Here is a 13,873-nt window from a genome sequence, read left to right as displayed (position 1 = left end):
ACAGAAATGGGCTGCAGAGCTGTTGGCCGCCTGTCACTAGGGTTCGTTGGACCCGGCAGAGCCCAGCTCACAAACAGAAGACAAGGCTGGGGGAGAGGGAGGGAACTGGAGGGTTCTCAGCAGCTGCAATTCCCAGCATGCCCTGAAGGAAAGAAGCGGTGGCACACAAGAAACTCCGTGTAAGACCGGGACCCAGCATCAGGCTGTTTCTCCCTCTGTATCCCTAGCCTTTGGGGGGGAGAGGGGGTGTGAGTGTCTGGGCTGGGGAGGCATGGCTGGGCTCTGGAGGGGGGCAGAGGGGGTGAGTATTTGGCTCCCCAGTTGGGCTCTGGGGGAAGAGGACAGAGTAATAGGAACCAGGTTGTTATAGGGGTTTCTTTAATTCTCTACTCCTGTTACAGACATACTTGCTGACAGGTATTTTGAAATAAATTACCAAAATAATTGAAACTGGTGTGATTATATAGTATTATTTTGACCAATAAAATTTGCAGAATTTTTAATGTGTTGGTGCAGAATTCCCCCAGGAGTAACAGACTGGATTGTTTCAGCATTACCAACTCTCATAAAACTAGGGTGGATTGTTTTGGTTAATATTTGGAAGTGTGAACAATTAACATACATCACTTGGTTACGTACATGTTTTATTGATCAAATAGTATTTCTTGCAGGTCAGTCCTGTTAAAAATCCTGAGAAATCTTGTAGAGAAGACTCTCTACATGTGAAAGGCAAATCATGTGGTTGTGGAAATGCTGTTTAAGCGTTCAGTCCTGTTCCGTGCTGAGCCCTCCAGGTCTCATCCAACAAAGCATGTATGCACATGCTTAATCATTGAAATTGACAGGACTGTTCACATGCTTAACGTTAAGCACATGGTTAACTGCATTGGTGTGTGTGTGTGTGTGTGTGTGTGTGTGGGGGGGAGGTCAGAGGGCTCAGCACTTTGGAGAATCCAGGCCTTAAACATTTCCAGGTGTTTTCAGAATGGAGTTTTTCCACTGAACTTCTCTACACAGCTGCTTTTGCTACTGATATTTTGCCATAAACAAGTAGCAGCTAATATACAATTTAGTAAGGTCTTGGCTGGTGGGGCTTATGTTTCTATTTGCAGTTAGAAGTATTTATATTACATCTGAATATCTTTATACTAAAAATAGTACAATTCTGTCTCATTTATGGGTGAAAATGGAGGATAAACTTAATTGGAAACATTTCATACTTGGATATTTTAGAAGTTCTAAATTTGGAGGGTTCTTTTTTTCTTTTTTATAGTCTAAACACAGATTCGGCTCATTCATGTGCATGTTTCAACCTATACGGGGGGATTTTCAAAACAGGAATAGATTCATACAGTAACTCCTCACTTAAAGTCATCCCGGTTAAGGTTGTTTCGTTGTTACATTGCTGATCAATTAGGGAACATGCTCGTTTAAAGTTGTGCAATGCTCCCTTCTAACATCGTTTGGCAGCCGCCTGCTTTGTCCACTGCTTGCAGGAAGAGCAGCCCGTTGCAGCTGGCTGGTGGGGGCTTGGAACCAGGGTGGACTGGCAGCCCCCCATCAGCTCCCTGCTCCCCTAAGTTCCCTGTGCAGCAGCTGCCCAGCAGGCTAGCAATTGCAGCTGTCCCTCCCCCACTGCCATATGCTGCTCCTGCCCTCTGCCTTGGAGCTGTTCCCCGAGACTCCTGCTTGCTGTCTGGTGGGGAGGGGAGAAAAAGGGGGGCTAATGTCAGGGTGTGCCCCTGCTCCTGCACCCCACTTACCCCATCTACCATAGAGCAGGGGAGACACACGGCAGGGCTCAGGATGGAGGGAGCTTGCTGGCAGCAGCTGCAACTGAGGTCTCAGCAAGCTGATCTAATTAACAAGGCAGTGTACTTAAAGGGGAAATGCGCGTCTCTCTCTCTCTCTCTCTCTCTCTCACACACACACACACACACACACACACAGAGTGTGCGTCTCTGTCTGCGATGTGGTCTCCCCTTCCTCCATTCCTGCTGCCTTGTAGAATGTGAGAGTTAACCCTTGAGGGCTCAGCCAATTGCTAGTTCATCATTTAGCAATAAGGCATTCCCTGGAAAATATCCCACCCTCTGACTCCTCCACCTCAACCAAGCTTCACAATCATCATCAGTGTGTACCAGTATTAAATTGTTTGTTTAAAACTTATACTGTGTGTGTGTGTGTGTGTGTGTGTGTGTGTGTGTGTGTGTATATAATATAGTCTTTGGTGAAAAAAAATTCCCTGGAACCTAACCCCTTTATTTACATTAATTCTTATGGGGAAATTGGATTTGCTTAACATCATTTCGCTTCAAGTCGCATTTTTCAGGAACATAACTACAACGTTAAGTGAGGAGTTACTGTACTTTAACAGGAGAATGTCAAACTCTGAGGGGAAGTTCACAGCCGTGGTCAGAAGAGGGCATTTGTGCTTTAGAACTCTAGCCAAAAGGGCAGGATTCAAGACTCCCAGAGTATGTGTTGGTTGCAGTGTTGTTGTAACTGTGTTGGTCCCAGGGTATGAGAAAGACAAGATGGGTGAGAAGCTCTGTGGAGCTTCAAAGCTTGCCTCTTTCTCCAATAGAAGTTGATCCAATAAAAGATATTACCCCAGCCACTTTGTCTCTACTGTAGCACGTCAGTCACATAGGAGCCGACTCCATGGGTGCTCCGGGGCTGGAGCACCCACAGGGAAAAATTAGTGGGTGCTCTGCACCCACTGACAGCCAAGCTCCCCATACCTCCCGCCCCACCTCCTCCTCTGCCCCTGAGCATGCCGCGTCCCCGCTCCTCCGCCTACCTCCGAGTGCGTCCCGCCCATTAGCATGCTCCGGGAGGAGGGAGGGAGAGGAGCGGGAATGTGGCACGCTCAGGGGAGGAGGTGGGGCCGGGGTGGGGATTTGGGGAAGGAGTTGGAATAAGGGCAGGGAGGGGGCGGAGTTGGTGCAGGGACTTTGGGGAAGGGGTTGGAATGGGGGCAGGGGCCTCATGGAAGGGGTGGAGTGGGGGCAGGGCCAGGGGCAGAGGGCAGGGGAGTCGAGCACCCACAGGAAAGCGGGGAAGTTGGTGCCTATGGTCAGTCAATGTTTGACTGGCAGAAAGGAGCTCAAAACATTTATTTCCTCCAGAACCCAAACTTCCTGGGTGTGGAGTCCTCCCTTATATATTTGAATTCAGGTCAGCTCCATCCCAGCACATTCTCCCCAAGAAAACAAACAAAGAGCTGTTCAGCCGTCGTAGGATATACTGTCTCACAAACAGGTATCACGGCCCCAATGTTTCCTCTAGGGCTTTCAAAGAAACTTTGAATATGGTCAAGGTGAATTTAATAACCTCCTGTTATCCAGGAAAAAAAATAGCAATGTACAGAAAAAAAAAATCTCACCTGGACTTGTATCTATTATTGTCAACTCAGTGTTAACAGAATGTTTTGCTTTAATACTTGAGTTACATTAATACCTCACATTATTACACGTATGAAGCCAAATATGACGCTAACTTAGTTGCTTACAACCTCAAACCTTACTCCCAATACACATTCCAATAAATTTATTCTGTAAAAACAATACATTTTTTTGTTTTTGTTTTTTTTTTGTTTTTTTGTTTTGTTTTTTACAGTAAACTTGTCAACTACAAACCTTGAATACGCAAAAGATGTTCCAAGGACAAGCATAACAAGGATTGATAAAACCAGACTAAATATGTTTTCACAATAAAAGCTGGCATAAAAATAAATAAAATTCTCTATTATCACAATAGCAACAATAATGTACACAGAATAATGGTTTTGGAATGCTTACTTCCTAGTCTAGATCTATTTCCAAAATTAAAAACAAAAAAACAAAAAACAAAAACAGAAGAATGACAGGATCCTTTTTTTAAGCCTTTCAATACTGAACATTCGATGTTTTGGTTTGGTTTCATAGGGTTTCTGTGTCACAATAAGCTTAGAAATGGAAAGCTTCCAAATGAATGAGCTCAAATTGTGTTGGCATTGGAAAAAATCCTTGTATTAATCTAAAGAAACACAAAAAGACTTTCACTAACTCCACATATAGGTACTAAGCCAGATAGTGTACATTACATCGTGATTTTGAGAAATATTAACGAGTATAACTAGCTAGGTACTTCTAATAAGGAAAGATATTTTATTACAGTATTGACCTTTGCAATGATCTCAGCTGAAGAAGGATTTTTCTTTTATTTTGTAAACGGATCAAAAAACAAGAAAAGATGGATACGGCGTAATTTAAAGTTATGTTTGTAGGTGGAATAGATTCTTGTGGTCTTGTATGTAGGGGACTAATTCCTAAGGTTTGCTTGTTTTACAAAAATGCAGATTTTGAACGATTTAATTTGGAGTTTCTGCCTTTTCTCTTTAGAAAAGGCTTCTACCACATGTACAACTCTGCAACGTCTCCATAAACCTCAGTCACTGGAAAAGGGCAACTCCATGCAACCAAATAATATGAAAATCAAAAGATATCCCTTAGAAAAAGGGTAAAATGTCATTTCTGCAAACACAACAGATAGGAATGTGAATAATGTGCATACAAACTGGGATGCTGTTGATGATACCAATGAATAGATGTGCTGACTCATATCAAATCCAAGAATATTAGACAACCAAACACGTAACCTTCTTGTGTTTTCCCTTCATGTCCAGCAGTCATTATGTTGGTTAAGTCTGAAAGAGAGAAAAAAAATTGTATTTAATGTAAGATTTAATGCATCAAGCTGCAGAGAACAAGATTCAAATGAATGCCTCATCTTTACATTTCAGAGCTACAGTTACATTAACTTCATGGTACATTTTTTTTTTTTTAAGGAAACAGTTTGTGTTGCATCATAAACACACACTATCACATTAAAGAACCTGGCTTGAGCATTTAGGGCTTTATTAAAAAAAAACGCTTTGTTCCATTTATGTTGGTAGATTTTGTCATTCATCCTGCCCCATAATATCATTATGAAAGGTACAGGATACACCAAACACAACCAAGTTCTGTAGTTTTCTGTTTCATCAAACCTTTGGTATGCATCACGCAAAAGGTTAGACCACTGCTCTGTCCACAGGAGCTCCTGGGCCTTGCAAGAAGTCACTAGAAATGGCTGTGTGTTCTGCTCAAGCAAATGAACACTTGCCCACAACGAAAGAAATACAAAAACGGAGGGTGTGTATGTTATTGCTGAAGATATAGCCTGGCTTGGAGCTCTCCGTGGGATGAAAAACATAGGAGGAAGAAACTCCCATGTTACTACTGAGTCAAGGCCAGCTCTTGCGCCCATTAACATTAATAGGAACATAATCCGTCCCTTTCTGTGTGGTCATGGCAAGTCTCTTGTCTTCATGTCTCAGTTTCTCCATGTAAAACAGTTACCTACCTCAGAGGGATCCATTAATTTTTGTCTCTCGCACGGAAGATGCTGTATGAGCACTGCACAGTCAGGTGGGGTTTCCCTTTGGGGACTGTTCTAGAAATCACTTGTCAAGAAAGGATTCGGAGCATTACCTGGCCTATCCACCCACCCACAAATTACTGACGAAAGAACCACACCACACACAATCAATGTGAAGCAATCAACAATATATTTGTTTTTGTTCATTCTGAAAAAAACAACATCAGGAAAAAGGGGGACAGAGGGTGAATCCACAGGGAAGAGCGCGATTTTCATTTTACAGAGGATCTGGAAGAGAATAGGAGAAAGAAAACATTTTAACACTGTAGCACTAGCAGCTCCCTTCCTGAGCTCTCGCCCTGTCCAACCCCCTGTGGCAGTGTTCTTCATCAATCACACCATGGCTGGGGGTGAGCATGTCTCTCTGACCCAAGCAGTTCAGCTGTCTACTGCTGCCAGCTAAGGGAGCTGACTAGCACAATCGACCCCCAGTCCGGTTGTGGCCTGTAGCTGCTTATGGCTCTTCGGAACAGGGACCGTCTTTTTGTTCTGGGTTTATACAACAGCTAGCACGGTGAGGGCCAGGTCTGTGACCAGGGCTCCAAGGCACTCTGCAATACCAATCTAATTAGTAGAGCGCTGTGCTTTTGTTCCTGGTTTCCGTCCCCTGCCCATGGTAGGGGTTGTTACAAAATACGTCCCATACCGCATGCCAATGTCCTTCACGGCCCTTCCCCATCCAGTTCCCAGGGCAGTGATGCTTTGCTCTCCAAAGCTCCCACACTAACTCTCTTCTCTCTCCTGTTTATGCGTCGCTTGCTAAGGTTATACTTACAGGTGCTTCGGAGCCTTTGCCTGGAGATGCTCTCACTGCTGTTGTGCTTCCTTCTGGAGGGAGGTGCAGACATCCGTTAAAACAATTAAAGGCCTTTTACTACAAATCCCTACTGACATGTCGTTCTCCCGCATTAACAAGAGAGGCGGGGGCTGCACTGGTCAGTCCCTACATTAAATATACAAAGCTATCCCACCGTAGTGTTAAGGCTTTGCTCTTGCCAAGGCTAACGTGCCCATGGGGTTGAACTGAAGGGGCAGTGGTGGCAGCCACTACTTGCTAGGGCTCAGTCGCACGTTAACGCTGCAACTCCTCCTCACTGCCCAGAATTACAACTTGAGTGCTGGGCCATGGCTTAGCACATGAGATGGATAAAGACAAAGGGGTCGGATCATCCCCTACCGGGCTGCTGCTGCCCAGGCGACAGAAATCCAGTCGGATACAGCCCCCCGCCGATCACAGGGCACGTCCTGCCTACTCGAAAATGTAGCAGGGGGTTTGGCCCCCAAGCCAGCAGCTCCCCCGATGGTCCACACTGCCCTCAAGAAATCTGCGGGGACCCCTGTGCCTCTGCGCAGGTTCCTTGATCTACCCACTGTTCCTGCTGAAGCCATGCTGCCAGGCTCCCCCACTGGCTGCTGCCCCAGAATCCGCCTTCCAGAGCCACTCCACTGCATTGATGGGGCAGAGGTTACGTTAATGCTGACGCTAGCAGTGTTTACATACTTGCTAATGTCCTAGGGGTAGGGCCCTCAAATTCACGGCCATGAAAAACACGTCACAAACCATGAAATCTGGTTGTTTGTGTGCCTTTACCCTATACTATACCGATTTCACATGGGAGACCAGCGTTTCTCAAATTGGGGGCCCTGACCCAAAAGGCAGTTGCAGGGGGGTCGCAACGTTATTTTAGGGGGGTTGTGGTATTGCCACCCTTACTTCTGCGCTGCCTTCAGAGCTGGGCTGCCAGAGAGTGGCGGCTGTTGGCCAGGCGCCCAGCTCTGAAGACAGCGCCTCTCTAGCAGCAGCGCAGAAATAATCATGGCAATGGCATCCCAGACCATCCTTACTTCTGTGCTGCTGCTGGCGGCGGCTCTGCCTTCAGAACTGGGCTCCGGGCCAGCAGCCACCGCTCTCCAGCTGCCCAGCTCTGAAGGCAGTGCCGTAAGGCAGAAGTAAGGGTAGCAGTACCACAACCCTCCTACAATAACCTTGCGACTCCCCCTCCCCCATAACTCCTTTTTTGGGTCAGGACCTGTACAATTACAAAACTGTGAAATTTCAGATTGAAATTGAAATCATGAAATTTATGATTTTTAAAATTCCATGACTGTGAAATTGACCAAAATGGATTGTGAATTTGGTAGGGCCCTACCTATGGGACTTGGGGGTAGTGGTGGGCATGATGCTGCAGGGAGCAGCCAGCACCACAGGTCTGATCAGAGAGCCCCATCCCCATGGAACTGATGGACAGAGGATTATGATGCTGGGAGGATGGCTATCCCCCTGCTACCCTACCCTGGTATCCACCCTGCCCCAGATCAGCAAGGGTTTCATTCCTTCAACAAGACGGTGTCCACACAATGACAGTGACAACTTTGAGTGCCTTTATTTGCGTTGCTTTGAGTCAATCACTCATCTTGCTAGTAGAGTGCAAAACCACCCTGGCACTGAAGCAAACAAAACTGGCCTGAAAATCAGGGATCTGAATCCAGCTCCCTGCTGCACCACCATTCCTGTTGCACCTACTGGAAACTGGGCACAAGAGAATCTGGCCTCCTGTAGGTAAAAAATATGTGTGGAGTCAGTTAAGTTGCACATGTAAGTACGGCAGGAGAATAGAGAATCCAGTCAGAGAGGCTCTAGTGGCCTGGGCGTAGGACTACTGCCAAGTTTAAATCCCAGTGCTGACACTTCCTCCCTATGTGGTGTTAGGCAATTCACTTAATCTCTCCGTGCCTTAGTTTCTCTATTGTAAGATGGGAATAGTGACATTTGTTTACCTTCTTCATACATGTGTTGTGACAAATAATTGGGCATCAATTTTGAGGTCACAATGATTACAGAATCCAACCCTTAATAAACAAGCTGTGACACAAGGTTATTATTGTAGTAGGAAGAGCTCCTGGCAGCTATTACTGAAGTCTATGTATTTGTTATATTTCACAGGAGTCACTAGAAATGTTGGTCTTCCACTAAAACACCACCGTTAACAAATGTCTCAGCCACCAGCTCTTTTGAATATGCTCTCTCAGTAGTAATGGTATCAGATGATAACCACTCTGGACTGGATTGTAACTACTTACCTCACACTAGCATGAGCAGTTACTCCCATGAGTAGTTCCACTGCCTTCAATCACAGTCTCTGATCACCACTGTGAGTAAGGAGAGCACCTTTAAACCTGAGAGTCCCTGGGCTGTATCAGGGGAAACCCCAGCTGTTTTACTTCAAACTAATGCCTTATTTTTCAGAGTCCATAGAACTGTCCACCCCCTGAATGGTGACTATATTCATCCTCACACAAATGAAAGGATGCAAAGCCTGTGCCTTGCTTTTGATTAAAATCAATTCCACATATCAGTACATAGTCTAAAGTCCATCACACAAGCCAAGCAGTGGCACTGACATTCAAATACATCCCGTCACAAAACATTTAGGAGTGTGCTTCACAAAGCCATAACAAGAGTCTCCAGAGTAGTAAAATGGAAAAAAAAAAAGTATGTCTCCAGTTACATTTAAGAGTCATAGCAGCCGAAACCCAAAAACACAACTCACAGGAGGTTTAGATATGCAATGGGAATCTGCTTTCACTCATTTACCAGCTCGTTTTATACTGTAAAAGCTAAATGCAACGAGAAATGAGAAATGCTACACAGGAATATTCTGCTTAGAAGGTATTTTGAGGAAGCCTAAGCATAGGGACGCAGCTGAGTATTTAAAAGCGAAGGACTCTCTATCCAATGGGCAAGCAGTCTCAGTGGCTGCTAGCTTATAGAAGCTCTGTTAAGATCCATATTAGCCAATAGCCTTTTGAGGTTCAGGTACAAGATGCAGTAATTCTGGGGTACCGTTTTGGAGAGGCAGCCATGCTAACAGCAGCAGCCAGCGACGGGAGGCAGAGGACCCTGGGAATAGCTAGGAGGCTAGTATGAATTTAGCAGCAAGCCTACAAGAGGAGCTGAACCTCTGGGCTGGTGTGATAGCCAGCAAGCCTGGCTTATGTTCTAATATCAGGGTGGTGTTTCTCTGGCTAAACAAGGATCAGTCAGATGGCGAAGGTTTTAAAAGGGCGCTATGACCCAAAGGCACACGTTGATCTCCTACCTCTCAGTCAAAGCAACGATGATTATTTTATCAATAATGATGATAAAAGACAAACCCTGTCCCCTTTGAAGATGGGAGAGGTGCCTTCAGCACACTGGGAAAGCATCCGGGCACTATATAAATGGAGTGACTACTGTGCTATTATGGGTTACTCATGCATGGCCACAGGAGGATGCATGCTGGGAGCACCAGAGATATGGGGTCTCATCTGCAAAAGCTCCTCCCCTGGGCAGTGCTGCAGTTAAGTTGAGAGGAATGTTTTTAGGCCTCCCACCAGTCTAGCAGGTTTCCATGGCCTTCCAGGTTGGGAAGCCACGAGGCTAGGCAGGGATCCTTGCATGGATCCAAAATGGTGGGGCTGACCACGCACATTCCAGAGAGCAGCGTTAAAGAGGCCGTTTGTTATGTATAATTAGAGGTGCCAAAGTCAGCATCTTTTCCACACTGAAAACTGTAACAAAACAACTAATTTTCTAATTCCTGTCTTGCACAGGACCCTGAGCTTCCCTGTGATGAAAAGAGCAGCTTAAGGTATATTTTTGTATTATGTTCCTGGCACCTTCTTATGACCAGATAAACCCACTAAGCTTGATTTTCCTCCCCACATAAACCAGGTTTAAGTTTACTGAGGTAAAGGAAGTTGCATTGGGGTAAGTGAGAAGAGGAGCAGGCCCACTCCGTTCAAGTTGCACATTACTGTTCAAATGTTCTTTCATAGATTTTAAGGCCAGACCATTAGGTCATCTAGTGTCACCTCTGGGTGAAATTCTTCGGTCTGTGATATATCAGTTCCCTTGCCTTGAGCTCTGTAACTTGTGTTTGACTAAAGTACATCTTGTAGAAAGGCATCCAGTCTTGATCTGAAGACATCAAGAGATGAAGACTCCATCACTTCCTTGAAACAGAACTTTAAGAGCTACTGGAAAGCTCCAAAGAGAAATCCCAAGGAGGACTGAGGGTGAAATTTACTCAGTGTACAGGGGCACAGAAGTCCCTTAGCACAGCAGAACCACAGTGGTTCCACTACATATGAGGTGGGTTGCCACTAAGTAAGCATGACTGGGGACACCATGCCCCCAGTGCTCTTTATCAGCCCCTCAGAAACTGTGAAGTGGCAGTGTCTGTAGTGGCCTGGGGACAGCTGTGAGTGAGTGATTACAGTGCTTATAAATCCCCATGGAGGAGATGTGCTGGGATTGTGGACCCTATTTCAGCACAGGGCTTGGAAGTGCTGCAGGACAGCACCTCTCCCTGTGTGTAGATTAGGGTGGTGGATTCCATCCCACTCCAACCTCCATGGAGTTATAACTCTCTCACACATTTTATGCCATAGTTACTCACTGAAACTGGTCCTTAAGTATTTCAACCCTGACCAAGAGAGACTAGGTACCCAATCCTGAAATTTGAAAATTCATCCGGTCTTATTACTACGAGCAGGCAAAACTCCATGCATGGTAGCACCTTCCGACCATACTCTGAACATGGGATGTAGCCTACCGCCATGTTACTCCCACAAGTATGTGTCTTGGAGTCTGATCCAAGCATTTGGCATACGCTTTGCACCAATCACCACCCCTAGGATCAATGCTGACTTAGTGTTCCGTATGCAAGTGACAGAGCCAGCCCCAGTGTACTGGAGAGCATGCCCAGTGGTTAAAGAGTATAATCATGACAAACCCCACACAATCATAAAGAACTCTGAAGGGGGAGGTCGGAAGTGTGCGGTGTCCCACTGCATCGTTCCCCACAACCAGGCCTGTTACCTGTGCAGTGTGAACGGCGTAGGACAATACAGAGCAGGAGTAATTGTGTTTTTAAAGGTGGCTGCTGTTCGCCCATTTGGACAGGCCAGGATATGATATAAACACATCAAGACACATCCGTTCTCCTGACCAACACTCTCCCTGTCTGTTGCTGGGCTCACAGTAACAATGCGAGGAGTGCAGTGGGCACAAGTGTATATGGATAAAGCTTGTGAGGGATGTGCAGGTTATTTTTTTGTGCCAGCTGCCGTGCTGCTCCGGGGCACAATGCCATTATATGCCCCTTTCAGCATAGTGAAACCCAAAGCAGGATCAGCCCAGGAACCTGCATGCACACGGCCTGATTCTCCTCTGACTTACGCCTGTGTGAATCAGAAGCAGCTCCAAAGAAACTGGCAGAATTATGTAGGTGTAAATCACGTGAGAGAACAAGCAAGCCCACTGCATTTCGTAAGTCACCGTACAGCATGCACAGGCCCCGATTCTGCTCTCACCTCAGTTTTATATCAGTGCAACTTAACTGGAGCTACTCCTGATTTACGCTAGGGTCAGTGAGAGGCGAAATCATGCCCACAGTGTTTGCTAAGGCTCGCTCACTCATATAGGTTGAAATTCATCCCTGTGCAGGGTCAATGCCACTTACACCCTCACAGCAGGAGTTGAGCAGGACTTATGCAGTGTGTATATGCCTCTGCACAGGGTGCACTTCACCGCTGAGTCTGAGATCTGTGGTAACAAACTGCACACAAAGGGAATGTGAACGGAAGATTACCCCTTCACTGGTTTTCTGCAAATCTGAAGAAGTGTTTCTTGTGTCATTGCCTGCGTCTCCCGCATCAGAGCTGCTCTTATTTTCTTCCTCTTTGCAGTCCTTATCATCTTCATCTCCGGGAGATTTCCGTGACTGCTTGGAGGATTTCTAAACAGATCAACAACACAGTTAACAAACAAAAACCAAACTTCAGAGCGAGAAAGACGTAGCTTGTGTTTTACAATGCGCGTGCGAGTCCATTCTTCTTGTCCTAGCTCATGGGCCCCTGTTTGAAGCTCTTCCTAGATACAGTCAATGGGGGTGGAAAGCATAGGTTGGTTTCAGCGTTCAGATTTACAGCAATCGATGAAACAAGAGGAGAAATTAACAGCTGACATAGGTGGGTAGCACTGCTAATCAGAGGTAGAGATGGTAACAGCAGAAGGGTCATCTGTAGGTTTGGTAGTTAATGAAATGATGGTGCCAGATTGACAAAAGTTTTGATTAAACACAGAGGTGCAAAACGAGAGCAGAACTGACAGAGCTGCTTTCCATACTTTCTTAGTGCTGTCAGTTTTAATATATTAACATTAAAGCCATATGGAACCAATACATCTTTCCTCTTCCCTTTATGTTATGCAATTCTCCAGCACAAAGGGATAGATTGTGGTTTTAAGCCATCATCCTACTAATTCTCCATTCGTCCAGAGTCTTCCAGAAAAAGAAAGAGGGTAGATAAGACCTGAATTTCTAACGTGAAACACACACCCGGGGGTGGGGTGGGGGTGGGGGGGGTTGTATGTGTTTTTTTTTAAACCTACAAGTTCCCGAGTGCTGAGATCTAAGGTTTTTGTTCAGGTCCCAGCCCATCTCTAATGCAAAGCTCAGCAAATCTGAAACTAGCCCCCAAATAATTAATGGAATATTTTTCAGTGACATTGTAAGAGGCCAGATTAATAAGACAAAATAAATCAAGCACTAATTCTTATAGGGGATTCTTTCCCTTGATTTCAGTGGGCTTCAGATCAGGCTCGTGATTAAACCAGGTTGAAAGAAGAAGAAGAAGAAGAAGAGCAAAGCCATCTTGAGCTGTTCTTGAGAGCACATTAATCAAAACATGACTGTTCTGGCAGTTTCATCATACATGCGATTATAATCAGTGCCCATGTATTCCACAATTCTACAGTCACAGATTTTTGCTGTGGAATCCAGCCCTTGTTGCAGAGTCATACTACAGAACCCAAGATTTCATTAAAAGAAAAATATGGGCCATACTGTGCTACCGATTTTAACTCTCTGGGAGCTCTGCTTAAAACCGATGGCATGATACGGCCCTATGTTTCTAGTTCTTATGGTTGTGAAAATAACCTTGAAATGTGAACTGAGTGTAAATCAAAGCAGACAGCTTAAAATAAGAGCTCAGAGAGGGGTGAACTGCCTCATTCATCCCAGTGCAGAGTTAGTTCTGAAAACTGAACATGACAATTCAAACGTTGACCTTGTTAAATGTTTCCCTCATCTTTATCCTTATTTATATTTACCTTATATAAATGTGCTTGTCCCACAACCCCAGCTGCCTCGGTCCCAACTCAGCTGCCAATGCCTGAAATGCCCATTACACAGCTGCCAACCATCCAGCTTCCCTTCACCACCGCCAATTTCTCTGATCTAATAAAAATGATAATCCGGGAAGTGTGTAAAATATGTTGGGGCAGATCCACAGCTGCTGTAAACTGGTATTGCTCTGTTGGCTTCCATGGAGATATGCTGATTTAAACCAGCTGACAATCTGCCCC

The 13,873-nt window shown here is 45.4% G+C and overlaps 1 protein-coding gene and 1 long non-coding RNA gene across 2 annotated transcripts in view; both read right to left on the bottom strand.

Annotated features, from left to right (window-relative positions):
- Positions 1-3,312: 3,312 nt before the first annotated feature.
- HDGFL3 (HDGF like 3) overlaps positions 3,313-13,873 on the bottom strand; it is a 59,085-nt gene continuing 48,524 nt past the window's right edge. Inside the window, exons 5-6 of the mRNA XM_054041642.1 lie at positions 12,099-12,245; positions 3,313-4,690 (exon numbers count right to left, since the gene is read on the bottom strand). Coding sequence (XP_053897617.1) covers positions 4,685-4,690; positions 12,099-12,245 — 153 coding nt within the window. The 3' untranslated portion in view covers positions 3,313-4,684. The remainder of the gene's footprint in view (positions 4,691-12,098; positions 12,246-13,873) is intronic.
- LOC128844174 (uncharacterized) lies at positions 5,577-7,141 on the bottom strand. The gene is made up of 2 exons (XR_008446445.1): positions 6,239-7,141; positions 5,577-5,691 (listed from the first exon to the last, which is right to left on the bottom strand). It is a non-coding gene; the product is annotated as an uncharacterized LOC128844174 (long non-coding RNA).

The sequence above is a fragment of the Malaclemys terrapin genome, chromosome 10, assembly GCF_027887155.1.
Source record: "Malaclemys terrapin pileata isolate rMalTer1 chromosome 10, rMalTer1.hap1, whole genome shotgun sequence".
Classification (NCBI taxonomy): Eukaryota; Metazoa; Chordata; order Testudines; family Emydidae; genus Malaclemys; species Malaclemys terrapin.
The sequence above is the reverse complement of the archived record's forward strand: the minus strand, read 5'-3'. Positions and strand labels throughout refer to the sequence as shown.